Below are 27,225 nucleotides of genomic sequence, written 5' to 3'. Positions count from 1 at the left end.
CTTCCTCCATATCTATCTTTTTCCATAGTCACCTTCAAGCCTTGCTCCTCACTGTTGTTCTTCCGAAACTTCTGTTCATGCACAATTAATGAACTTTGGAGCTCATCAATTGTGAGTGCATCAATGTCCTTTGATTCCTCAATTGAGACAACTATGTAGTTGAATTTCTCAATTAGGGTTCGAAGGAGTTTTTCTACAACAGTGACATCCTTCATCTGCTGTCCATTGCTCCTCATTTTATTTGCTATACCCAGGACACGAGCAAAGTATTCTGTAATGGATTCACTTGTTTTCATCTCTAGAACTTCAAAATCTCTCCTCAAAGCTTGAAGAGTCGACCGTTTCACCCGAGCATTTCCTTCGAACTTTGTTTTCATAGAATCCGAGATCTGTTTTGCAGTATCTTTCTCCATTATTTGCTCAAGAATTGTTCTATCAATAGCCTGAAACAAGTAATTCTTGGTTTTGAGATCTTTCAGCATCAACTCTTCTTGTTCCTTCTGTTGTGCTTCAGTCAACACCACTCCTTCAATTGGTTTCTTATAACCAGTTTCAATCAAATTCCAATACCCTTTGGATCTCAACAGATTTTCCATAAGCATACTCCAATGGTCATAATGACCATCGAAACGTGGAACAGAAGGGTGCATGAAATTCTTTTCTTCACTCATTCTCTCGCTTTTCTTCTTGTGTTTGGAAATCACTCAAAAAAAACTGCTGGTTGTTTTTTTTCTTCAGGCCCCAGTGGGAGGCTCTGATGCCAAATTGTAAGGATTAAGTAAAATACTCTGCACAATATGGATGATTGATTGTTTATTCAACAACTGAACTTTGCTTAAATAGCAATTACAAAACAGAAAAAGAGAAAGAATAGCCACTAATTTAGAGATACAAATATAACGATAACTTATCAAAAACTTAGCAGCTAACACCTAATAAATAGGGATTTATTCTAACAAAACCAATCCTATGATAATTGAAATATCTTATCAGAACGATCCATGTTCGAAAGATTAGTGATTAATTCACCAGTTTCAATTGATCATGGTTAAAAAAAATGAGTACTACAATACGTAATATTTTAAACTGAGCCTTTTAAATGGATAAATTGCTAACATAGCATTATTGAGAGTAAAAAAAATCCAATTAACATTTGAAATTTCTATAATACTAAAACAATTTATATTTTGATTTCCTTTTTTGCTATATGTAGGAGTAGGAGGCCGATGAAAATGTACGTTATAGTTTTGGATATTAAGAAAAGAAAAAAAAGTGTTGAAGCAAATAAGTTGGGGCTATAAAAAGGAAGATGCAGAGCAAAGTGACGAGAAGAACAAAGTCTCTCTGTCTCTTTCATTTCTAAAATTCTGTTTTTTCATTTCTTAACACAGAATCGAATCAGAACTGGAATACACTCAACTTCCCTTCCCTTCCCTTCATTTCTCACTTTATTATTTAAAACCTCACCAATTTCAATTCCATACTTTGCCTAATGTTGGTATAGAATGCTATAATATTCATAGCTGCCAACCATACAGCTTTTGTTTCTCTTTTTGAGGTCTCGCCGTCTTTCAACTTCGGCACTGCGCCTTTTTTGTCTCTCGAGATGCATTAAAGTTCAAATATTACATTTATGACTTTCTGATCTGCTAATTCTTCAAATCCCCCTTCTCTCGAAGTCTCTTTTCCCCCATTCTCTAAACAAACCATTCATATTCATTTGGGGCATTTCACAACTGAGGTTAGTTATTTCTTTCTCTTGGATCTGAAAAAGGGGAAACTCTTAAATATCTATGTATCCGCTTTCGTTTTCTTGGGGCTGCGGTTTTGAGATTTTTATTTTAGTTTTCTTGTCTCATATAGTGTCTTTTCATGGGTTTTTATAGATCTAGCTAGCAGGATTTTGAGAAAAATGTTGGGTCAGAAGCAAGCAGAAGAAGCAATAGTCGTCTCCAACTTGACCGAGACAGAGCACGATGGAAATCAACAAGACAAAGATGAAGATCACTCCATGTTTAGTGTCAAGAGTTTCCTCTGGCACGGCGGCTCCGTCTGGGATGCCTGGTTTAGCTGCGCTTCTAATCAAGTAACTTATTTCCACTTCATCATCTTTATTAGATCATTAATTTGTTATGGATTTTAATGTGGCAAACAAAACAAATTTGCAGGTAGCTCAAGTACTATTGACACTGCCTTATTCTTTTTCTCAACTGGGTATGGTGTCAGGGATTGTATTCCAAGTATTCTACGGACTTATTGGAAGCTGGACTGCTTATCTTATCAGTGTACTCTACATTGAGTACAGAAGCCGAAAGGAGAAAGAGAACGTTAACTTCAAAAACCATGTCATACAGGTTTACTCTCTTCCTCATTCATCATCAAACCCAACCCACTCGTTTCCAATCTTCAAATCTGAGAATTGTCTATTTTTTACTGCAGTGGTTTGAAGTGCTTGATGGGTTACTGGGTCCATACTGGAAAGCTCTAGGACTTGCTTTCAACTGTACTTTCCTTCTGTTTGGATCTGTAATTCAGCTTATTGGTTGTGCCAGGTAGCAACTTAACTTGTTCATTTTTTTTTCTAATTTGGTGGGTGTTGCTTCTTGATTTTAGATTTTTAACTGTTTGATGTGATGACAGTAACATATATTACATCAATGACCATCTGGACAAGAGGACATGGACATACATTTTTGGAGCTTGCTGTGCTACAACTGTTTTCATACCCTCTTTCCATAACTACCGTATTTGGTCTTTTCTTGGTCTGGGTATGACCACTTACACTGCCTGGTATTTAACCGTAGCTGCTCTTGTTCATGGCCAGGTAACTAACTTTCTTACTATTATTCCTATCATTAATCTATTAGTTTCATTCATTTATTGTTTGTATTGATTTTTCAGGTGGACGGAGTAACACACTCGGGTCCAAAAAAGCTAGTGCTATACTTCACCGGAGCCACCAATATCCTCTACACATTCGGAGGACATGCTGTTACTGTGTAAGCTTTTTAACAAACTTTTTGAAGCTAGAGACACTATTATTTTCACTTGTTTCTACACAGCTTCTATTTGCAGCTTTTGCCGGTCTTCTTGGGTTTCGAGACTCGCAGACAAAATCATACCATTATATATTTTTTGTTCCCTAACTAGAAAATTTGTTTTTGTTCTCTATGTATATCTAATCATGGGTAGTAGTAATTACTACAAACAAGAGAATCCAATATGGTTAAAGTTGAAATGGGTTTGATTTTGAACAGGGAAATTATGCATGCCATGTGGAAGCCACAGAAGTTCAAGTACATATATTTGATGGCTACAATTTATGTATTCACTCTAACACTTCCGTCAGCCTCGGCCGTGTACTGGGCTTTCGGCGATGAGCTGCTCAATCACTCAAATTGCTTCTCGCTTTTGCCTAAGAATGGGTTCCGTGACGCAGCTGTTGTTTTAATGCTTATTCACCAGGTACTGCATACCAGGTGTTTGATAATTTGATTATATGAACTTTAATGAAAGTGAAAGTGACAGAAATAGAAAAAATTGCAGTTTATAACATTTGGGTTCGCATGCACACCACTGTACTTCGTGTGGGAGAAGGTGATTGGAATGCACGATACAAAGAGCATATGTCTAAGAGCTCTTGCTAGGCTGCCAGTAGTCATACCAATATGGTTTTTGGCTATTATTTTCCCATTTTTTGGGCCTATTAACTCAGCCGTAGGAGCTCTTCTCGTCAGCTTCACTGTTTACATTATCCCAGCTTTAGCCCATATGCTTACCTACAGGAAATCTTCCGCCAGACAGGTAAAAAACATCTACTAGTATTAAATTGTTTAACCATTTTAGTGAGGACATTAGAATATTAATTAGAGTAATGATGAAAGGTGAAAATGAGGGATATTGTAGATAGTAGAGTGAGTGGAGTCTCCGCGTTTGGTGGGGAATCCCACATTCTAGTGTGTGGAGGGGTAACAAGATAGATAGATGAGCATTAAAGCCATAGATTTGGATATATTATGTATGTATGTATGTATGTATGTATGTATATATACTATGCATGTACATGGTAGAAAGGTACATAGATAGATAGGTGGTATGTCGTTTTCATTTAGTTATACTGCTCCAGTTGGATTCTTGTATAATTGTATCAATCCTGTCTTTCTATTCTAATCACTTGTCTATTTTCCAATTTATATGCCAAAAAATAATTAATTATATTAACACCATATAAATAATTTATCTCTACAAATAATTTAAAATTTTAATATATGAAATTGGCTCAAAAAAACCCAATTTTCCCCTTAAGTTCTAGTGGTATCTCGTTAGCTCCATTAAATTGCTTAAAGTGTCTTATTAGCTGTTTAAGTCGAGAACAGGATAAGTTAAAGAACCATTATTTAAGAAATTTAATTTTGTCACTAATTATACACTGATTAGTATTTATTTGGGAAAAGATAAAAATTGAATTTTTGTAAAGGGAAAGATTCGGTATTATCGAAAATGAAATATTGTAAATGAATGTTAATGCAGAATGCAGCAGAGAAACCTCCATTCTTTATTCCAAGCTGGACAGGGATGTATGTAATAAATGCATTTATAGTGATATGGATTTTTGTTGTTGGTTTTGGGTTCGGAGGATGGGCAAGCGTCACCAATTTTGTCAGGCAAGTTGACACTTTTGGCCTCTTCGCCAAATGCTACCAATGTAAACCTCCACCTCCGGCCACCGCATCACCTCCTACTCATCACTGATCATAACTCACTCTCTATTCCATATTTTGAATCATATCAACGGGAGGAGAAGATGGAAGATACCAAATCTCCCCTACATGTGATGTGTGATGGATTTTTTTTTTTTTTAAATATATATATTGTCCCTCTTGTTTTTGTTTTAATTGAATTAGTTGATAATTAGCGTGTTGATTGATTGTGACGAATCCTTTGCAATTAAAGTGTAGTAGGGCAATTAATTAATTAATTGATATATATATATATATATATATATAGTGAGTATATTGTCTTTATTGTCCTTTTGGTTGGAGGGATATTATAAAGAAATAGTTTCTTTCTTTTGGGATTGTTCTAAGTAATGATGAGTTACGGTGGCATTATTAATTAGAAGCATGTTTCCAAGATTATTAAATAGAGTGAGTATGGGTGTGTTTTAATAATTTTAATATAAAAGAGAGGGAAGGGAACGTGGGTTGGTCTTAAAAGGCCATGTGTGGACATAGCTAAGTGGCCCTTTTTGACCAACAGAATCTATTAAGAGAGTGGGCCGTGGGCCCATCTCCACAACTCACATGGATTGCACGTTACAGCACTTGTTTCTCACGTGCCATTCTTTACTCCTAAATATTCTCTTCTTCTTTTTTTTTTAGCTCACATGGCCAGGCCAGGCCAACTCTAGTAAGATTCATTCATGTATCCTTAATCCTAATTATTTTTATTTAAAGAGTGTAATAGAAGATCTTTGACTCTCTTTTATCCTCCTTATTCTCTAATATCAAACTTCTATATATTACAATTCACACAACGTTTTTTGCTTTAATTGTTATTAGTCAAGCTTTCACATTCTTATAAGAGGCATTTATATTTTCATGACAAGTATTTAGCTCACAAGTTTTTACACCTTAATTCGTACACTCTATTCGGAAATTGAACGAGATTGCTCACTTGACTTTTCTCTTATTTCTAGTTGGTTAAATTCTTCTTTGGTAAGGATTTATTTGGTTCGAACTTAACATACATGATGAAACCACACCATTTTTTTTATATAGAGTTATCTGCTTTCTCGGTTCGAGACTCATCCGGTACCCTTTGGATGGATGCTCTCCCGATTAAAGTTTTCTACGTAAGCTAAAACTCAAATTTGAATTTAAGATCTTTATATTAAGCGATTGATGCCTTTAATCACTCAAACCAACATTTGAATAGTACGGAACTACATCTCAATTAGTCAACAATTTACACATTGAAGAAAAAAAGATTTTCACATGTCAACTGTCAACCATATGAAACCATATACACAAACTGAAATATGCATAAACTTAGTAGAATAAAAGTAAAATGAAATAATGAATTAGTCAACCAAATTATTTCTTGAATGTCTTGGAGCTATTCTTTTCCAGTTAAGTTAAAAGCATCAAATAAATTATACTGGCTTCAAAAAAAAAAAAAAAATTATACTGATTGACCTGATATACAAGTTTTCTTTTTTAATCTTCACAAAATTTAATAATAGTAAACCCGTATGGACATAAAAAAAAGAAAGAGCAAAAATAAAATAAATGTGCTTGTATTTTACACTTCCTGATTCCTTTTAGGAAGCTAATTAATTAATTAATTAATCTATAATCTTCCTCGATAAGGTAGCTTAATTGAGTAGTAAAAAAGAGATAAATATTGGTGGCCAAGATTCTTAGAATTACCGTTAGAAGAAGGTGCATCTAGATCTAAATGTTTTTGATTAATATCAAGATTATGTTGAGTTGCAAGAAACAGCAAGTTGACTATAAGCTTTAATAAATAAATATAAACACTTGTTTTTGCTATAAGCTTCCACAATTATTTAATTACTGACTAAAAACAGTTTTTTGTTAGTCCAATAACCATGTGGAATTAAGCATCTTGGAAATACAACGGTTTCATGTTAGTTGTAATAATGATTAAGATCTAAATCTTATTGCTTCCAACTTCGGTTATTTCAAGTTGCATGCATGTTCATATCTGTGAATCCACGGAATATCACGATCAAACTGAGCTGGAGTCATCAGAATAGAATGAGCAAATTGTCAGAGACAGTTCGAAGTTCGGCGTTTCTTCTCTAATGCTTAAGGCAATATGTTACTAAAGAGAGCAAGAAGACTTGAAAGTAGAGTTTAGATGTATATCATTACGTATATAGTAGTCTTTTAGGAATGCCTATTTATTGATGACTGGAACGTACCTACCATTGAGTAACTTTACATGTGCAGGCAGTTGATTGGCTTTTCCGTATATCTTCCCCTTTTCCGCATTTTGCGGTGTGACTTAGGGATTAGGAACATATCTTTAAAATCCAACCTTTTTATTGGCCCATGTGTCCAGGTTTAGATGTATATCATTACGTATATAGTAGTCTTTTAGGAATGCCTATTTATTGATGACTGGAACGTACCTACCATTGAGTAACTTTACATGTGCAGGCAGTTGATTGGCTTTTCCGTGTATCTTCCCCTTTTCCGCATTTTGCGGTGTGACTTAGGGATTAGGAACATATCTTTAAAATCCAACCTTTTTATTGGCCCATGTGTCCAGGTAGTTATGCTTTATGCTTAAAGCTCCCTATTAGTCTATGTGTCCAAACCTTAATTCCGTATGATATCAAATGTCCCCCTAGGACTTTGTTACTATTTTTACAAAGATGAGCTTAATTGTTTTTTTTTAATCTTGGAAGCACATCTTCTGTTTGACTGTTATCGCTTCGATATATGAATTTATCACCTATCTTTTGCTTTTCGAAAAGACCTACAAAATAGGCCATAATTGCAAAACCGGTTGTCTTTTGACATTCCTCTAGCTTACCTTTATAAATTTTGGGAAGGTAAAGATTTCGGTTCGCACCCTTTTGTTTCATATTCTTTTCTACAAATCTTATAAATTTTTGCTTCATATTTCTGCATTTCTTGATAACTTTTGTGAAAATTTTATAGAAGATTTTGCTTCCATTCCTGTTATGGCTCTTAAATTACAAAAGAGTCATTCTATATCTCAAAAGGCTCTGCAAAAAAACCCTAAAAAGTCTCATACCAAGGCCAAAAATGTAAATTTAAATGTGTTTTCACAGCCTTCTACTTTAACAAAGACAATATGGCCAAGACTGTAGCTTTGTATATCCTTGGCTAAAACAGATGTCTATTAGCCTTCCTTCTAAAAATGAAAGAGCTTCCAACCTTACTCCAGATACCTTAGGAATTTTCACCTGCTATCTTCCATGGGACATGTGTTTTCCATTACCATAAGGAGTCATTTCCGCCTTAAGAGAATTCAACCTAAGTCCTTGCCAAATCACTCCTAATGCCTGGTTAGAATTACTTTCGTTTTTATAAGGTATGCTTGGATTTAGGTGTCAACATAACCAGATCTTTGCTTCAGTCTTGTTGGCATCCTCATAAGAAGTTGAACAAAGACATGGTTTATTAGTAAGTTAGCCCTCAATGACGTCCTTTCTTAAATAAGAAAATACAAATTGTGAAGAATTTAAAACCGAACACTTCTAATGCCGAATGTCCATATTCCCAAGGATTACTTTTGCCGCAAAATGGAATGCCGTTGTAATTCTGATTCTTAGAAACCTGTTAGCACTTTGAGTTCTAGGGCGAAAGAAGGGGCTGCTTTCTTACAATCATACAATAAGCATGACCTGACACGTGTAAAGTACATTACACTTTAGGTATGAAATCATCTATAAATAGCATTGAAATAGAGCTCTAGGTACATTCACTATTCACACTCTCTCATTAACTGCTTTCAAGTTAATACTTATTTCTAAGTGTCTTTCTGACTTAAGCATGAGAGATGGACGCCGAATTTCAGTCTCTCCCTAACTGTTTGCTATTGATTCAAGTCATCGCAAGACAAATCGAAAAATGTTGTTCACAATTGAAGACATCAACTAGTTATAATGATATTGTGTCATTAAAAGTATAGTATAATTTTATTTTTTAAAGATGTCTTTTACAGGGTAATTAAATTCAAAAGAAATATAATGTCATAGCCGTTTAGACTAAGAAGACTATAGTTTCAATCCATTTATTATGAAAATTTTAAAAATAATAGAATAAACCTATTAATAGCTTAAATGTGTAAAGGATATTTACATGGAAATATCAGAAATAATAAAGAGTCGTGCCTACTATATAATAGTTTAATGCTAAGTCATCCACAATAGAAAGTAGAATGGGCGTCTTACTCTGATTAAGTCAGTCAATTGTGCAGTTCCTAACCATATTATGCAAACCTGTAGATTGCCGGAGCCGGTTCTCAATGATCTGGATAAAATTAATCGTCGGTTCCTGTGGGGGAATTCTGGAGATAGCAGGAAGATTCATCTTGTTCCTTGGAAGGAGGTTTGTATGCCTAGAGAGAAAGGAGGTCTTGGAATTAGCCAAGCTAAGGATAATAATAAAGTTTTATTGATGAAGATGCTTTGGAGAATGTGGAAAAATCCTGAGGCGCTTTGGGTCCGCTTACTTTGTGAAAAATATAGAAAAGATAAGATTTTTGGAGGGCCAAAGGAGAGAGTTGGTAATTGCTCCTTTCTCTGAAAAGGCCTTAGTTCTATTTTTTCAGAATTTTGTTCTGGGATTGGTTGGAATGTGGGAAATGGCAAGACGATCAGCTTCTGGTATGATAAATGGATTGGTGACAAGCCTCTGTTAGAAGTTTGTAGCTCCCTCCCTCCTGATAATTGTCGTAACTGGAAAATTGCTGATATGGTGGATGCTAGTGGTGATTGGATTTGGGCTAATTTTGAGGCTTTCTTTAGTTTGGATACTCTCCTCAGAATTAGAGGAGTGAAGATTAGTAGCATGGAAGAAGATAAGGATAATTATTGTTGGGCTTCTACCAATAATGGTGCTTACACTTGTAAGTCTGCCTTTGAGGCTTTTAGCAGCAGTGATGAAGAACCTAAGTCAGAGATTTGGAAATTATTGTGGTCAAAGTGCCCTATAGAGTTAGAAGTTTCTTGTGGCTTTGGATCAAAAACAGACTTCTTACTAATTTAGATAGAAGAAGGCGCCATTTGGTGGAGTCTGGTGATTGTAGTAGGTGTAGAGGGCAGGAAGAAACCATTTGTCATGCTCTTAGGGATTGTGAGAAAAGCAAAACTATTTGGAGGAAAATTCTCACTGGTCATATGATGGATATGTTCTTCTCTCATTCCAATCTGGAGTGGTTTAAGGATGGAGTTAGTGGAAATTTTCTCTCTTATCTGGAGCATGGTGATATATTCTTTGCTATTGTCTGTCACCAAATCTGGGATTGGAGAAATAAGGAGATTTTTGAATCTAATTCTATTAATATTCCCAACTTGGTTGACTTTTTTGCTAAGAAAGTTTATCATGTTATTAATAGTTTTAAGGAGGACTCACTTGTTAATTGTTTTCAAAGAAAGGATATTCACCTTCTTTGCTGGAGAAGACCTCGGGAGGGTATGTTAAAGCTTAATACGGATGGCTCTTGTCTTGCCAATGGTAATATTGCTGCAGGGGGAGTATTGAGAGATGATGGGGGTGCTTGGATTTCTGGTTTCTCGCACAATCTTGGTAAAGGCTCTTCTTTTTTGGCTGAATTGTGGGGTATTTTTTCTGGGCTTACCCTGACCAAGAGTTTGGAGGTTGCTAATCTGATTGTGGAATCTGATAATCAGGAAGCTATCAGGTTAATCTCAAATAATATTGCTATTGGGTTGAAAAGTAAAAATCTGATTAATGAGATCAAAAGGCTCTGCCATGCCTTTGTTTCCATCTCTTTCTGCCATATCTTTAGGGAGCAAAACAAGGTGGCAGATCGTTTGGCGGCAGCTGGTCATGAAGGAAGTTTTGGTGTCACTACTTATTCCTCACCACCAGACTTTCTTTCCTCTTTCCTCCTGGATGATGTGGTGGGGGTCAGCTTCCCAAGGCTGATCCCGGGTTAGTTTTTATTGTTTTGTTTTATTTTCTTGTTCCTACCATGAATGAGTTAGGAAACGTTTTATTTTTGTATTTCACAATTTTAGATGGAAGTACTTCTAAAAACTGCCATATATAAAGGAGATTGGTCTTGAATTACTACCCATTCTAAGGAAAAGGCCCATCAATAAATGCATTCCTTAGCCCAACAATTGTTTATGCTTTCCTCTTCTTCATTTCATTTCATTTCTCTATTTCTTTTTTCTCTTTGAAATATGTCATGGGAATTTTATTTCAACAATTATTTTCTAGTACGCAAAAAAAATAAAATAAAATAAAATTTAGTACTACTATTCTATCAATTAAAAAAAAACTAGAAAAATATAATGTTACTAGTTTTAGACCCGTACTTTACACGGTTTTTTTATTTGGTTTCGTCACTTTTATATAGATATCGAATTTTTTTTACAGATTATTACTTTAATGAATATATAAGTATTGAAATTTAGTCTAATAATTTGTTTAATATTTAACGTATTACAATATTAAAAAATAATGAACAATTTAATTAATATTATTAAACACTTCTTTAAATTAACATTTTGGATACAATACAGATTTTTCTTTAAAATTTGGGTGAATTCGAAAAATAAGACTACACGTATAAAAGAGAAACCAACTAACCAAAAAGAAATTTCTCAAGTAAAGTTGACATCGAATCAATGCCACTCAAATTCCAAAACCCATATTAAATGCACACAAGACCTTCCCAACCCTTCCAAATTGTCTCCATAACTGCAACTGATTCCCGAATTTTGACTTGTGACAACTAATCCCCTTTAACTTATTTATTTGGAACAAATAACCACTCAAATGGGTTAATATTTGACTATCAGTTTTAAACTTCCAAAATTTTAGTAAATTCTACGTAAGATCGTAAATCTTTGACTATCATTTTCAAACTTTCAAAATTTTACAGCATTACTTTAATATAATGGGCTTAACTTGAAATATAGAGTTGTTTTGGATGCAACTCTTAAGTAAATTTGATCTTTTAAGATCTTCAAATAACTATAAACTATATGAAAAAGAAACAAAAAGTACATGCTTATTTTGAATCTAAGAGTAATTAAAATATATTCCAACCGAGATCATATATCCATAAAAGATTTTCACTAAAATATATTCCTTGAGATAGTGCACAATGCAGATAATAAAAGATATAAAAGTATATTTTTCTAAGAAAAGAATTTGCACAAAAATCTTAATAAACCGAAGCACCCATGAGTCAACAAAAGACCTCATATTGAACCCATTTCTCCCCTAACCCATAACTGAAAGCTATTCTTCATGGCATAGGAATGAATCTATAGATAAATAGTTTGGTTGGACAGGTCATGGGATCATGTTAACACATTCATACCTGCGTAAAAAATATGGTCATGTTAACACATTCACATTCTGCTAAATCAGAATAATGATGAGAATTATGATAGTAAGCAATGGACATGATATTGAAGATGAAGGAAACAGAAACAAAATCAAGAATGCAACTTCTGCAAATCTGTAATAAGCTGAATTAGAATATCAATTGAAATCATGATGACGATGAAAATTCAACTTCCACGAATCTGTTTGCATTTTCATATATGATGAATCAGAATAGCAATTGAAATCATTATAATGAATTGAAGACAACATCATTAAAGCTAAAAGAAAAACAAACAAAATCATGACTGCAACTACTGCAAGCGGATCTTAAAACGCCCTTAACTAATTTTGGGTTAAAACACCCTTAACTAAGGCTAAAAGCGGAGCTTAACCTTAATTATGTGGTAATCATGTTTAACCTAATTAAGCCATGTTTATCCTTTTAAGAACTAACTTATGATTCTTAATGCTTGTTGGAGATGGACCAAATCCTAACTCGAATACAATTAATCGTTTATATTGACTGTGATTAAATTGATTAATCAAAACTCATAAGTTGGACCTAATGACCATTTTGTGTGGCTTATAAGTTTTCTAAGGTTTTTCATGAATCTTATTATGATCTTAGATTTATTACTTGAGCCGGACTAAAGTGAAGTAGTAAATCGAATTCGTTTCTATAATGTCTCCTTTTCTCGCAGTCAAAATGGGCTAATCTAAATCCTTAATAGTATTGTACTTGTAGGGTCTGTTTGAGATATTTTTACTTTTTTTATTTATTTATTTTGCATGAAAAATAATACGTAAATAAATTTATCCATTTGTTGGTTATTATTGATTTTAGTCCCTATATGGAGTTTTAATATTTATTTTGGTCCCTATTTCGATTTTGTTCTGCTGGCTATCTATGATTGGTTGTAAATTAGGGTGGACAAGGCAGTTAAGTGGGTCGCGATGCACGCTATCAATCAAGGAATGCATAATGGCTTATAAGCGGAGAAGAGGCCCAACGGTCTGTAAAGAAAGACCTTATCCTTCAATCCGGAAGCTCCAAACTCGGTCATGGCGTCCTTAATGGCGAGAGCTCTGCCGATGATCCCTCAAGCGCTCAACTCTTCTTCTTCTTCTGGCTTAGCCTCCTCTCGATCCGAAACCCTAGGCGTTTCTCTTTCCCATTCAACTCCTACTCTTTCTCTCTCTGCTACTTCCTCTTCACCCATTCCACTCGGTAAATAATTTTTCTCTCTGGCTTCAAATTTATGTTCTAAACATTTTCCTCCATTATGTTCTAAGCATGTTATTTTAGTTCTAATTGATAATCTTCTGGTTCAGTTTACTGTGGCAGAGGCGACAGAAAGACAGAAAGAGGGAAGCGATTCAATCACTCTTTTGGCAACGTCAGTATCTTTATTGTTTCTGATTGAGTTAATTAATCTTAAGATTAACCTTGCAGAAATTGTTTTTTTCATTTCCTATATATAGGCGAGGCCTCGCAACAAGAAGAAAGGCAGAGGGCCACCGAGGATTCCAGTTCCTGCAGCTCCACCATCAAAAGATAAATTTGAAGATGTGGGTGAAGTTGTCAAAATTGAAATCGATGAATAGATGAGTTAAATTCAGTTCTTTTATTTAGCTCGTGTAATTTTCTATAACCTTGAATTTTATTTTCCTCTTTCTTAGCTTTGTATGCTGTGCATTGTCTATTACAATATTCCATCATTTTTCTTGCAAGTGAATTACTTTTCTTAGAGGTTAGTAAATTTTAAGCCTTGAAGAGTTTATAGTGACTATGTTGATAAGGGAAGGGAAGATTGATTTACTGGTTGCTTTCATGTGCATAGTTCAGATGAATTTAGATATGCATTTGATGTCTATGATTGTAGTTATTGAATTTCCCCTTCATTAATGTTTTAATATTTAGACATGAGGCATTTTGCTTTACTGTCACAGTATTTGAATTTTGTGACAAGTGATGGACAGTTTTAGTTAGAAATAATCTTAATTTTAGATGAAGATATTATAACAGTAACACTTACTATAATTACTTAGATGTTTTTACATTCACATATCACTGTAGTAATGATCTTTTTAGTAATTTATCCAAATTATCTGTTCGAGTCTCGTTAGGCATCCTTTAGGTGGATCACTTCCAATTAAAGTTTAATGTACATTAGGATTCGAACTCCAAACATCTAGCTTAAGAGACTTGATATCTTTAACTGCTGACTCCAACCATAATTGGTAAGTAGTAGTGCTATGTAATTGCTAGGCTTTTTATTATTCTTCATTGGGTTTTACTTAGGAGCACAGCCAAATGAGGATAGCCATTACTTGAGTACCATACTCTTAAGGATCAACGGATTACAAAATTCACCACAGATTCTTCAGTTTAACTAGAACAGCATATGCATTCTTTATTATTTATTTGATTGATTTTTTAGTTCTGGAACTTGATTCACCAAGTTCTAATCTGTGTTGCTGCATATCCATTTCTAGCTATTTGAAGATGCAATTCTGATGCCTACTGCATTCTCTAATATCAAGGGTCCTTCATGTCCTTGGTCACTGAAACTACATTGCCTTTCAAAGATTAGGCAATCATCTTCAACACAAAACTAAAGCTGTTTGCCTTCAATTCCTTTTCTGGTTTTTTTGTTTCTGTGTTACATTTTCTTTTTGGAAAATTTAAACTAGATAAACCGTTGAAGAAAACAAGTAGAAAGTTATCTCTTTCCTTTCTGTTTTTGAAGATGTTATAAATAGCTAAAACAAGTAAAATTTAATTGAATAGAATTTAGGAGGGTGGGGTTTATAAGAGAATATGGAGGGTTAGAAACCCTTCAAATTGGGGTGTTTGGAAGGGTAGGTATGGCTTCATTTAAACAAAGTTATCCTCTCTTGTTTTATAATATTTTAATATATATATAGTATTTAATATTTAAGTACTTTAATAATCAATATTAATCTATAAAAAAATTAAAATAATAATTTCAAAAAAGGATAATTAAGTACTCTTATTAATAATTCATTTTTTTTTAAATTAAATAAACCATTATGATCGCATCCCTCCTTCCAAAGCATGACAAGAAAGAGTCAAATACCATTTTTGTCAAATAACTGTTAGCTCAGTATATTATGTTTTTGGTTAGCTGACGGTGTAAAATGACAGATAAAGACATTGTAAAGTCTTTATTTGGGATAGTAATTAGGGTTATAAATGTCCTTCAAAAAAGATATCTAACAATAAGCTAATTGAAAAAGTTCATAAAATCAGCTTTTTAGATCCAATAAGCTTTTTCAAACCTCTATTTAGCAAACACAGCTATTAGAGATTTGAGTAGTCAAAACCTCTAAAGTGGCTCAAACCTCTAATTTTTATTCCAAAAACTCTTTTGTTTAGCAAGATAATTATTCCAAGTGAGTAGGGTTGAATAGCTTCTTTTCATAAAACTGTGTCCCATATTGCATAATGCAGAAAACTATTTATTAATTAATTTATGAATTGTTTAATTTCACAACATTGAGCTCTTTAATACTCTTTATTTCAAAGATAGTTTATTTACACTCAATAAAAACAAATATAACCATTCTATTACAAACAGAATCAAACAATTCTTTTAAGGAGGTCAGCAGGACTAGTTCCAGATGTTGGATGTACACAACCATGGATGAATAAAATAATATTAAACCTTAAGCAGGCTCCTGGTTTTATCTTTTGTTATTATCAGTAGCTAAACCTTGCTTAAAAATTTGAGGCCGTACAAAAAAAAAAGTCATTATTATATCCGATTTTCTTGTTTCCTTAGTGTTCCTTTTGTTCTTCTGTTTCATCTTTTATTCAATCAGTAATCATATGGAAGAGAAGAAGGATGACATCAGAGATAGTAGAAGTGAAAGACCAAGAAGGCAGTAGTAGTTTCATCAACACAGAGGCTGAAAAGGAAAGAATCAGAAGCATAATTCTCTATCAAAAATCAATTTATTGGTCTTCATCTTCTTCGTCGTCCTTGTCCTTGTCCTCGACTTCAGCTGCTTCCTCATCCAAAAATTGCACTAGTTTGCTAGACTTGATGCGAGGCGGGGACACATCTCTCAGGAGATTGTTTGATATGGAGCATACTAGTTTGGGAACCCATTTTCAGGACTATTCTTGCTCCCCTATTACAAAGACTATACCTTTGTGGGGAAGCGAAACCGACAACGACAACGAGATGGCTGATCCATGGGCAGGAATCAAGCAGGCCAGGACTCTCCACAGTTTTCTAAATCATGGAGTCAGTAATTTTGCTTCTTCTGGTGCTAGCTCCGTGAAACCAGAGCCCGAATTGAAGGATAAAAGGATTAGAATAGGCAGGAAAAAGTTGTCCAGAAAAAGTTCATTTAGAAGATTGCCTGGCTTTTGTTTGTGGAGAGGCACAAGATTTAGATTAGGGTTGAGACTAAAACGGCTTAGGGTCCTGTTCCGCGGTAAATTGTTATGAATTTTCATACAAATTAAACAAATTCAAACTATTAATTCGATTTCTTCTTTTATTCCTTTTCTGAAATCTGTTATATACACTGAGATGAAAGAATAAAATAGAATCAAGAAATAATTTATACTCATCTTCACTTGATAACTCTTTAATCCATCAGTAGCTGTGTACGTATTCACAGATGATACAATGCTCCGAGATTAATGTTGCCATGACGCTGCCTTCTTCGATTCTGATTTTGCTGCTTTGCCTGTTCCATAAATGTACCCCATAAGTATCTCCACTGAGCTGCTTCAGCTTGGCCTTTACCCATTTTGATTCAGCACGGTTTTCTGGTTTCTTGAATAAACCATCAATCCTAGTCCAACCAACCGGGTAAAAGGCCATCGGGGGCAAGACTGTGAAGTTATATCCTGGTGTTCCGGTGACTTTCTGTACGACTCTGGAGACCAAATAAGGACCGTTGTGGCCCCATTTATTCCCATCAAAAGTTGCAGCAAATTCCTGAATGAACCTGAACAAAAGAGGGTGATTCATGTCAAACACCAATACAGCATTGTTCAGTCTGGTCCAGTTTTTAGAATCCGGATGCACACTCTGTGCTCCAATCGAATTCCGCAACCCTGTGAAGCTTTTCAGGACAATGAAATCTGTGTCCAAGTATACGCCTCCATACTTATACAAAACTGCAAGTCGGATAAGATTGGAAAGGTTCTGAGGCAATGGAATTTCGCCAGGATCCTTGTTTCCGCTCTTGAGGTCATCAAACCAAGCTTGTGCTGGTGTTTTTCTGAAGAGAAATTCCAAGTGAGGTTTCACTGCAGTGACCTTGAAGCCGCGATCGAGGAGGGGCTTGAGGATTCTGTAACCATGTGAGGAATCCAATGATTCTGATAGAATCATTAAGCATCCATTTGGATGGAGTTTGAAAAGTGTCTCTATACCCAAGAAATCTCTTCCTCCAAAAGATGCAGCAGGAGAAATCCATGTCATAAAAAACTGAAGCTCGCAGTTATTGTTAAAAAGTTCATGAATTCGCCTATGAAATCTTGTTCGAGATGAGTTGTTTGAGTAGAAAAAATGATGATGCTCGGTAAGCTTGTTTCGGAACCATTTAATTCTTTCTTCTTCTGTAAGATTGAAGGGAGGGATTAAAGAATAGAGATTGTGATGAGTATGAACATGATGAATATCTTCCTTTGTAGAAAGTAATTCGATAGTTGACTTTACATGAAGTAGTTGTGGAACATGAGCAACTTCATTTACAGAAGAAGAAGAAGAAGAAGAGTGCAGAAAATCATTATAGAGTAGAGAGTGAGCAAAGAAAAGAAAGATTAAAGCAGTAATTAGAATGAGAGAGAGACTAATTTTCTTTGCATCTAAAAACTGAGGAGATAATTTGAGTTTTCTCATGACGAAAATACTAATAGAGAGAAAGAAACAAAAGAAAAATGCATGGAAATGAAACAAATTTTCAAGTGATGAGTTAGAATTTTCAAATTTAAATGTCAAACATGAAATCATAAGGCAATATAGAAATTAGAAAGTAGCCGCCACGCGTATGGTTTATTCTAATTAGTTGGTGTTCAACTTCAACCATGACTAATCTGCAGCTCTTACTACTATAATTTAAAAGAAATTATATTCTTCTCTATCCTTATTTTCTTACATACAATAAATTAATGATATTCTGATTACATGTTTCCCCACAGGTTTCGTGTTAGTCTTACAGACATTTCCGAAGACGATATTTGTCCATTTCATTGCACGTTATAAGCATTCATTTTTTATTTCGATTTTCAAGATTTTTTTTAAATAATTATACTATTTAATCTTTCTGTTTTAAAAATAATAATATAATCTCTAATTTTTTCCCTTTCCAAGTTTTTTTTTTTAAAACAGAAATTGCATTAATCAATTGCTCAAAGCATTATTACAAATCAAAGGCTAAATAATACTCGGGCTAACATGAAACAGAACCATAGGTGACTAAAGATCCCGAGCCCATCTTGCCAATTCATATGCTACTCTATTCCCCTCCCTTCCAATAAAATGGAAATTGCACAGAGAAAAGAGTTAGCCAAAGCCAAAACATCCAAATATAAATAATAAAGAGATGAGTGGAAATAGGACCTTTAGCTAAAACATCGATGACCATCTTGGCATCAGACTTGACACAAATGGCTTCTAGATTGCAGTTCTTAGCCATCGTTAGTCCTTTACGGATTGCGTGTAACTCGGCAGCCTCTACCGAGCAGCAAGATTGCAGCAGTAAGCCAGCCGAGGCAATGGCCTATGCTAACGAATCCCGAATGACCACCCGGCTCTTGCGGAAAGGCCATTGTCTTCCCATGCAGTATCACAGTTAAGCTTAGCAACGCCATTGGGACATGGATCGGCCGCCAACAAGTCCGAGTTCGGATAATACTTAGTCGTGAGAACTTGGAGCAAAGTGAATCCGATTTTATACAATGCGCCAAATCTACTTTGCCAGAAGCGCAAGGTTAAAAAGACTTGAGCTTTTGACTGACAAAGAGCATCCACTTACAAAGAGCGTCCCATTTACTAGTAGTTAAGAGCCATTACCACCGCACCAAAAGCGACTGATTAAACCTTGAATTTCCGTGTAGAACAACTGTGGAAGAAGGAAACATGACATGTCATATATAGGGATAGATTGTATTACTACTTTAATCGTTCTATTAGACTCAAAAGAACCAAATTAGATTAAATAACTAGCACGAATACCCGTGCAATGCACAGGATGTTGAATAATGTTTCATATTATGTAAAATTTAAAAATTATTATTGAATAATGACACTCAAAAACCATTTCTTTGTAAAAAAAACTCGCTTCGGTTGAAAAATAATTTAGAATTACAGTTTCACATTTGTAAATATAATATTGAGTAAAAAAGAGAAATAAAAAAGGATAATTTTCATATAATAAATAACTAAACAATAACATATCAACCCTTTTAAAATTCCCATTTTTTAATAACACATTAAACATTAGTGATTGTAGTAATGAAAATAATCAAAATTAAGTGACGGTAATTATAATTTTATAGGTTTTTTACACAATTATTATCCAAAATACATATATAAAATTGTTAGAAGAAATTCATTATATCAAAATACATATATGCAGCTTGGTAAAAAAAATAGGTGTAATGCTCAAATCAGTAAAAATCTACCATTATTGGATTAAGGTGTAAAAATATCCCTAACGTTTTAGACCAGGAGCAATTTTATCGCTAATGTCTAAAATGGTGCAATTTTACCTCTAACGTTGATAAATTAGGTTAATTTGAGAAATAATTCATCAAACTGTTTTTGCGGTCATAAATCTTGTTATCTACACTTTACATGTGCATCATTTTATCAGTAACAAATCACAAACATATGTTGGAATGTGAAAAAAAATTAAAAAGAAAAAATACACTGTCTTTGTACGATTTAGACAAAAAAAAAAATCAAAAAAATTCACTGCATTTATAAATATTAAACTCCAATTCTATTATTAAATTATAAAAAAACATGAAATCATTTTGTTAGAACGAATTGATATGCAATTAATACAGAATAAATAACAAAAATATCGGTATTTTATAATAGTGTCTGAAATTGACCCAAATTATCAACATTATGGGTAAATCAAAATCGATATCCAAGTTTATTGTCAATGAAAACAGCTCACGTTCCGTGTTCATTTTCGATATATTACTAAAACACACTCGATTACACAGCTCAAACCTAAAACACTGAGAAAAGAAAAGACTATTGTAACACTGATTGGAAAGAAAAAGATGCTTCAAATTTTCCATATAAAGTTCACCATAAGAAAGGGTGGTGCTTTTGACCCTTGATGTATCACCATTTTTTTCATTATTTTCCATTTTCCCTCTAAATAACCCATGCAAACTTGCATATCTATTGCGATGCAGATTTTCCCATAACCAGACCAAGATTTCCCATAACCAGACCAAGAAAAGAGCTGCTTACCAACTAAACTGGCATTTAAACTTAGGTTACCTGAAATGAAATGGAAGAAAATTAAGTAATATAGAGATTAAAATGTTATATATATACAAAAAAAAAGGGCTATAAAACACCAATTATATGAGCCAAATATATGGAATTTTCTATGAAAATTAAAAAAAAAAACTTGCTTACTGCTCTATTTTCTAACAACAATTTTCATCTGTATATTACATGAGAAAGAGCAAAGAAATTGTGGTGAAGCTCTTAGCCTAGTGGTTGAGAGCTTACATATGCCTTGGGAGGTCATGGGTTCGAATCACATCCGGGTCTGGTGGGGATTTTTCTTTCTTCTTAATAATGTAAGCGCATTGCGCAAATTTTTTTAAAAAAAAGAGCAAAGAAATAGGTTTCCAATCATCAAAATATTTTTTCAACTTGACTTATCCAAGTAACAACATAGACTGATGAGTTGTAAAACCAAAACATGTTTACTACGTTAAAGGTAAAGAAGAAATAGAACAAAAAGAAAGACAAAGATGAATAACATCAAAAAGGCATCTAATGTGTTTGGTAAAAAATTGAAATTGGACTTGCATTGGCATAAAACATTAAGCCCTTGAACTAAGTTAAAAGCACAAGCTAGATATGAGCTTTTGACACCAAAATGCTTACTTTTTGTTTTGTTGAATACTGTATATCAGTTATGGTAAAGCAAACCAAAGGGAAATCCATACAGATACATATTTTTGTATTCTTCAACATATAATGTCATACAAAAATATAAATCATAAGTAGCAAGATGAAAAAGGGTTGTTGAAAAACCTGATTAAACGCAGTATTAGAATTCCATCTAACTAGAGATCAGTTAGCAACAAATTTGAAGGATAAGCAACTATCCTGGAAGCTACATAAGAGTATTCAGAGAGAGTGAATTTATTTTGACCAATGCCAATATACCTAAATTTTATCCTATGAAGTGAATTTATTTTGTCTAGCATTTGATTCACATTGGATGGAAAGCAAAGAAGAAATTGAAGAATGAGATCCTAACGACCAAGCTTTAATCCAAGAATAAGAGTTGAATATGTGAGAAAAAATGATGGTTTTGGGAATAAAGCTCAATTCACCTTACCATAAATCAATCACTAAAAAGAAAACAATTAAATTAATAAAAATAATCAAAACAAATTCAGATTGTAAATGTAATAACTTATGGGAATAAGAGGTATATGATTTTTATAGAGAAAAGAAATCAAAGTTTGCAATGACTAATCAAATAAAGAGGATCAAATCTTGAAATAGTAGCCTCAAGAATTAAGCCATGGAATATGATTAGAAATCATAATCTTGTAAAAGTAAAAACAATATGTCTAGCTATGTATGCAAGGAAGACATACAAACTAAATAAAAAATATATAAAAAAAAACTGATTAATGCATATCAAAGGCGCAAAATACAGAGATACAGTTCCCTAGAAATTAAGAATTTGAACAGCTGACAAACATTGGAAGGAGGTAACTGGACACAGAAATTCAAAATATAACTATTAACACTTGAAATTTAAAAATGAGGTTGGAACAAAGAAAGTTACCTCGAATTGCATTTGGGCAGAGTTCAGGAAAATTGGGAGTTTCCTTCATCCAATATACCTTTAAATTTTCCATGCATCTCATGACACCTTTAAATTCTCCTATGTGACTTGAACCTCTAGAATCTCTTAATTCCCACCATGTTCCTACACAAAGAAGAAAAAGGAATAAACAAATATGAACGGAAAAGGAAAATGTAATGGATGACCAATTTTAATAAACAAAAGCAAAACTCAAATGAAAATGAAAATGCAAACTTTAAACACACTTCAGAAAATAACTTCAATATATTTACCTAGCAAGAGACTTGTGCTTTGGTGACGGAGGTTTCTCTTTTAATCTGAGCAAAAATAAGGAACATTATTATACAGAAAAGAGAAATATAAATGAACCCTTAGTGCTAAGAAAATAAAATCTAGCAAATCGTTCCAACTGTAATTTATGCAAATCAAATTTGAGAAAAGAGACTGCAATTCATCACTGCCACAAAACCAAAAAAAGTCAAAAGTCTTGAAAGTTAAAATGGTACTTTACAAATCAGGATACCTGTAAAATCAAAATGAAATATGAATATGAAAATCTCGTTTCTGGACTGAAGGAGGCAAGTTTGATAAACTTTGATTTCTCCAGTAATATCTTTAGCTTCAAAGGTTGCATAATACTTTAAATATGAATAACCAAATACGTACATAACTCTTACAAATTCCAGATTCCCACCCTGCATTAATCCATCATCAATTTATTTAAAAATTCATAACATTTAGATATAAAAATCAATAATTAAGAAATAGAAAGAAAAGTAACCTTGAGATTATGTTGGTGAACAACATACTTGACAGAATTCTCACACTTTGAATCGAACGGACGTGTACCTTGGAGATCCACCGCCCGGAGTAAACTGCAACCGTCTTTAGTGAATATAGGAAAAGGTTGGCTGCCTTTGAATGGTATGATATCAAACCCCTAAAATAAACAATTAAAATTAAGGGTTTTGCTGCTCAAAATCAATATGAGAAAATCAAAATCTACCTCGCTAGCGGCATATGATTCTTCGTATTTCGATAAACTTTACGATTCTTCATCCATCTCGAACGCTTCAAGGAGATCTTTGTAGAATTGTTTGTGATCGGCGTCATCTCTGTAGTCTTCTTCCTCGGACTCTTCGGAAATAGGTGATGGCTGTTTAAGGAGTGAATCCAACAACTCCGGTAAATCGCTATAAGTTGAAAAGATCTTATTCTTGCGTTGAGAAATCATAAACCTGGGAAAAGAAAACAATTAAAAGAAATACCCATGAAAATCGCAACTCCATGAACAGATTTGGAACAATGATAGATGAGAAATTCACTCACCAAGCATATGAATCCTAGGAGATGAGAAACAAATTGAATGAAAATCATCCCGTGCAGTTGTGGAAAGATAAAGCAGAACGTGTGAGTACGTGATAGAAACGGCTAAGCATATCGTGAGAAGAAAAAACCGTAGGAAGGAGAAACCGTAATAGTGAGAACAACTCTAGGGGAAATAGAAATTTGAAACGATAATAAGGAAATAAGCAATTACTAACATAAAGACACCTCAGCAATTAATACTCTAAAAACATGACACGTCATCTATTTTTCTACTTATTTAGTATATTGTATAGATAGATGACAAGTAATAAAATAATTATTTTTCTACTTTATGTTTTTTCCCTAAATAATATTAATCTCTGGGGTGTATATATATAATAATTGATTTATTAATTTTGTATAAGCATAGAGCTTTAATTTAGCGGCATAAATTTTATTTTAGATAAAGGTTATGCTTACTTTGTTTTTAACAAAGTAAGTCTTATTTTGTGTGTTTTCACCATTGGATTAATTTTATACACAATCATCCAATGGTGAAAACACACCAAGTAATGGTACTTTGTCAAAAACAAAATAACAATAGAAGGTACCTTTATTTTAGGGAAACGTACAAAAATAAACCTTGTGGTTACACCCATTTTCGAACAACACACACGTGGTTTAAAAGTTTGCAAAGTGGTACCATGTGCTTCATTCCGTTAGCAAACACATACCAAATTGACTAACGGTGTTAAAAGTCAAAGGAAAAAGAGTTAATTTAGTCCTTATATTTATTCATTTTATAAATTAAACCCCCTTATTATCTAATTATCATAAACAAACCCCAAAATGAAAAATAAAAATCAATTTCACCATCTTCTCCATTTCTCCTTAATTTTTTTTCCTTCTCTCTCTTCTCTCTCATCTTTCTCTCTCTAAATTAATAAAGCATTATGCTAGAAATTCAGTACCATAAATCGTTAATTATGCACAACAAAAAAACCCAATTTAATTTCTTAAATCTTCTCCACTTGAGCCTGGACAACTTCCCTGATCGGAAACAACAAACTTGTTCTTCTTTCAATAGGAAAACTGAATTTCATTATCTTTCAACAAATCTTCAATCAACCTCTTATCCCTTTCAGGCTCTTTACTCTCACATTCAATCTCACAACTGCTTCCAAATTCATAAATAGTCATCAACCTCCAGCATTAGCCCTTTCCAATCAAACACTTGTCTTACATTCCTAAACCCACCCAATCCCACAAACCCTAACTCTTTCTCTTTAACGCCAAATTCCTCTCTGAATCTCCTCATTATATTTGAGCTCTCCAACGATCCCAATCCCCATGGCTCCGACCAAGTGTTCAATTAGCGGGTCAAGAGGCTCTTCTTCCTCCTCAACGCGACTGATACCATTGGAAATGACGGGCTTGGCTTTCAGGGAGAGGACACAATGAGAATCTTCATTGTAAAAGAGGATTCGGAGAACGAGGAGGTTTGAAGTTAATTGGGAGTTAGGAGTGTCGAAAAAGAAGTTTTGTTGAGCTAATGTTTTGGTGTGGAAAGGAGAGAGGAGGGAGGACAGATTTTGGTGGGCAGTTGAATCTGGGAGGCGGAGTTTAACTTCGACTTCCATTATCAGAATTGAATTGAATTGATGATACCTCCTTCCAATAATTCAGTTGAAAATATAGTGAAAGAGATTCAGGAACTACTGCAGGAGGGATTACGACAGCTTTTGCAAAAGGGGGAAGATAGAGATTGGAATTTCAATCCAAATTAATTTAGAGAGGGAAAGATGAGAGAGGAGAGAGAAAGAAAAAAAATCAAAAGAGAGATGGGGAAGATGGTGAAATTGATTTTTATTTTTTATTTTGGGGTTTGTTTGTGATAATTAGATAATAAGGAGGTCAATTTATAAAAATAAATAAATATAAGGACCAAATTAACTCTTTTCCCTTTGACTTTTAACACCGTTAGTCAATTTGGTATGTGTTTGCTAACGGAATGAAGTACATGGTACCACTTTGCAAACTTTTAAACCACATGAGTGCAGTTTGAAAATGGACCAAACCACAAGATTTATTTTTGTACTTTTCCCTTTATTTTATTATTAGAAAAAATGAATGAAAAACATTTCATAAATTAGTACAACTATGTAAAATTATAAATGTAAACTTGTTTTTATCTCTAGTAACTTTATGTATAAATTATTAAGATTCACAATAATATTTAATATTAGTTTTAAAAGATTATATTAAATAATGAATAAAATAAGAATAAAAATTTAATAGAAAAAATAATATATATTTTTTTTATACTAATTTAGGGTTAGGCTATGCTTACTTTGTTTTTAAAGTAATGCTTACTTTATAAAAAAGGCAAAAAGCATCCTGAGGCCCCTGATCTTTCATTGTTTGGTGCATTAAGCCATCGATCTTTTATTTAGACACATTGAGCCCCTGATCTTTCACCATTTGGTACATTAAGCCCTCGATCTTTCATTTAGACACATTGAGCCCTTGATCTTTCATATATGGGTGTATTAGGTCCTTTCATAAATCAATTAATATATAGGTTTATTAAGGGCATGTTTGGTTAGGTTTATATAACTGCAGCATTTCGCATTTTCTCTGGACACTGCAACATTTTGGAGCTTTTCATGAAAAGCTATTTTCATGAACAGTTGTTTGTAGTTACTTGTCATTGATAAAATTACCCTTCTTATTTCCACAAAATGTTCTTTAATTTTAACATTATTTTTATTTTTAGAACATAATTATCGAAAAACAAGGTTTTATTGTGTTCAATAAATTTTTTATTTTTTATTTTTATTAATTTTTATTAATTTGTATAATATATTTTTTATTTTAGAATTTGTTATTTTTAGAACATCATTTGTTGTCACACCAAACATGCCCTTAATAAACCTATATATTAATTGATTTATGGAAGGACCTAATACACTCATATATGAAAGATCAAGGGCTCAATGTGTCTAAATGAAAGATCGAGGGCTTAATGCACCAAATGGTGAAAGATCAGGGGCTCAATGTGTCTAAATAAAAGATCGAGAGCTTAATGCACCAAACAATGAAAGATCAGGGCCTCAGGATGCTTTTTGCCTATAAAAAACAAAGTAACCATAACCTTTACCTCTATATATATATATATATATATATATAGGAGAGAGCTCTTGTGAGAACTGGTGAGAACTCACCTTAGGTAAGAACCACCCAAAACTACGTCGTTTTGAGTAGAAAAATTTAAAAAAAAACGCTGCTGCTTGGGGGGATCAAACCTGAGACTCTATGTTTACACTCCACACAACTTACCACTGAATCAATTAATTTCCTTGTAACTTATGTCGCGCGCTGATTAATATACCATTGCCCTTTTAGTTTCTATTGTTTAATTTTGATGCATGCACTTATTAATATCGATTAAATATGCATAATAATAAATTATTAATAGAAAAAAAAGAAATGTGCATAATAATGAATTATTAATAGAAAAAAATGTAAGAACATGCTATAATTTCTTATTTATTTAATTCATTTTTTTTAACTGAAGGTTGGGACGCGCAGGCTGGCCGGACATCCCAGCTAGGCTGGCACCCCCAGCGTAGCCTGCAACCAGAATATTATTAATAAAAAGAAAAAAGAATACATAGGGAGAGAAAGCGAAAGAAAAAAGAAAACAAAGAAGGTTCACCTAAAGCGAACGTGAGCTACATTACATATATCATCAAAA

General features: G+C 33.5%; 3 protein-coding genes and 1 pseudogene across 3 annotated transcripts; 2 read left to right on the top strand and 2 right to left on the bottom strand.

The window, feature by feature from the left end:
• Positions 1-1,273: 1,273 nt before the first annotated feature.
• On the top strand, positions 1,274-5,072 carry LOC136206057 (auxin transporter-like protein 2). The gene is made up of 9 exons (XM_065996971.1): positions 1,274-1,741; positions 1,887-2,086; positions 2,169-2,354; positions 2,440-2,552; positions 2,641-2,824; positions 2,902-2,999; positions 3,258-3,465; positions 3,547-3,804; positions 4,531-5,072. The coding sequence occupies exons 2-9, from the start codon at positions 1,913-1,915 to the stop codon at positions 4,750-4,752; spliced, it is 1,443 nt and encodes a 480-aa protein (XP_065853043.1). The 5' UTR covers positions 1,274-1,741; positions 1,887-1,912; the 3' UTR covers positions 4,753-5,072.
• Positions 5,073-13,088: 8,016 nt separating this feature from the next.
• Positions 13,089-13,837, top strand: LOC136206607 (small ribosomal subunit protein bTHXc). Its single transcript, XM_065997724.1, has 3 exons — positions 13,089-13,317; positions 13,422-13,486; positions 13,572-13,837. The coding sequence occupies exons 1-3, from the start codon at positions 13,152-13,154 to the stop codon at positions 13,692-13,694; spliced, it is 354 nt and encodes a 117-aa protein (XP_065853796.1). The 5' UTR covers positions 13,089-13,151; the 3' UTR covers positions 13,695-13,837.
• Positions 13,838-16,584: 2,747 nt separating this feature from the next.
• On the bottom strand, positions 16,585-18,036 carry LOC136206606 (uncharacterized). The gene has a single exon (XM_065997723.1). The coding sequence runs from the start codon at positions 17,975-17,977 to the stop codon at positions 16,721-16,723; it is 1,257 nt and encodes a 418-aa protein (XP_065853795.1). The 5' UTR covers positions 17,978-18,036; the 3' UTR covers positions 16,585-16,720.
• A 6,440-nt stretch (positions 18,037-24,476) lies between these two features.
• On the bottom strand, positions 24,477-25,123 carry LOC136207372 (triphosphate tunnel metalloenzyme 3-like; annotated as a pseudogene).
• Positions 25,124-27,225: the final 2,102 nt, after the last annotated feature.

The sequence above is a fragment of the Euphorbia lathyris genome, chromosome 9, assembly GCF_963576675.1.
Source record: "Euphorbia lathyris chromosome 9, ddEupLath1.1, whole genome shotgun sequence".
In the NCBI taxonomy this organism is placed as follows: domain Eukaryota; kingdom Viridiplantae; phylum Streptophyta; class Magnoliopsida; order Malpighiales; family Euphorbiaceae; genus Euphorbia; species Euphorbia lathyris.
This window is presented reverse-complemented; position numbering and strand designations above follow the sequence as displayed.

Bases quoted from the DNA above. Each gene is read 5' to 3' on its own strand.
- LOC136206057 (XM_065996971.1), top strand. From the start codon at position 1,913: ATGTTGGGTCAGAAGCAAGCAGAAGAAGCAATAGTCGTCTCCAACTTG. The intron at 3,466-3,546 runs GTACTGCATACC...AAAAAATTGCAG, and splicing joins TTTTAATGCTTATTCACCAG to TTTATAACATTTGGGTTCGC. The intron at 3,805-4,530 runs GTAAAAAACATC...ATGTTAATGCAG, and splicing joins GGAAATCTTCCGCCAGACAG to AATGCAGCAGAGAAACCTCC.
- LOC136206607 (XM_065997724.1), top strand. From the start codon at position 13,152: ATGGCGTCCTTAATGGCGAGAGCTCTGCCGATGATCCCTCAAGCGCTC. The intron at 13,318-13,421 runs GTAAATAATTTT...CTTCTGGTTCAG, and splicing joins CTCTTCACCCATTCCACTCG to TTTACTGTGGCAGAGGCGAC. The intron at 13,487-13,571 runs GTCAGTATCTTT...TCCTATATATAG, and splicing joins TCAATCACTCTTTTGGCAAC to GCGAGGCCTCGCAACAAGAA.
- LOC136206606 (XM_065997723.1), bottom strand. From the start codon at position 17,977: ATGAGAAAACTCAAATTATCTCCTCAGTTTTTAGATGCAAAGAAAATT.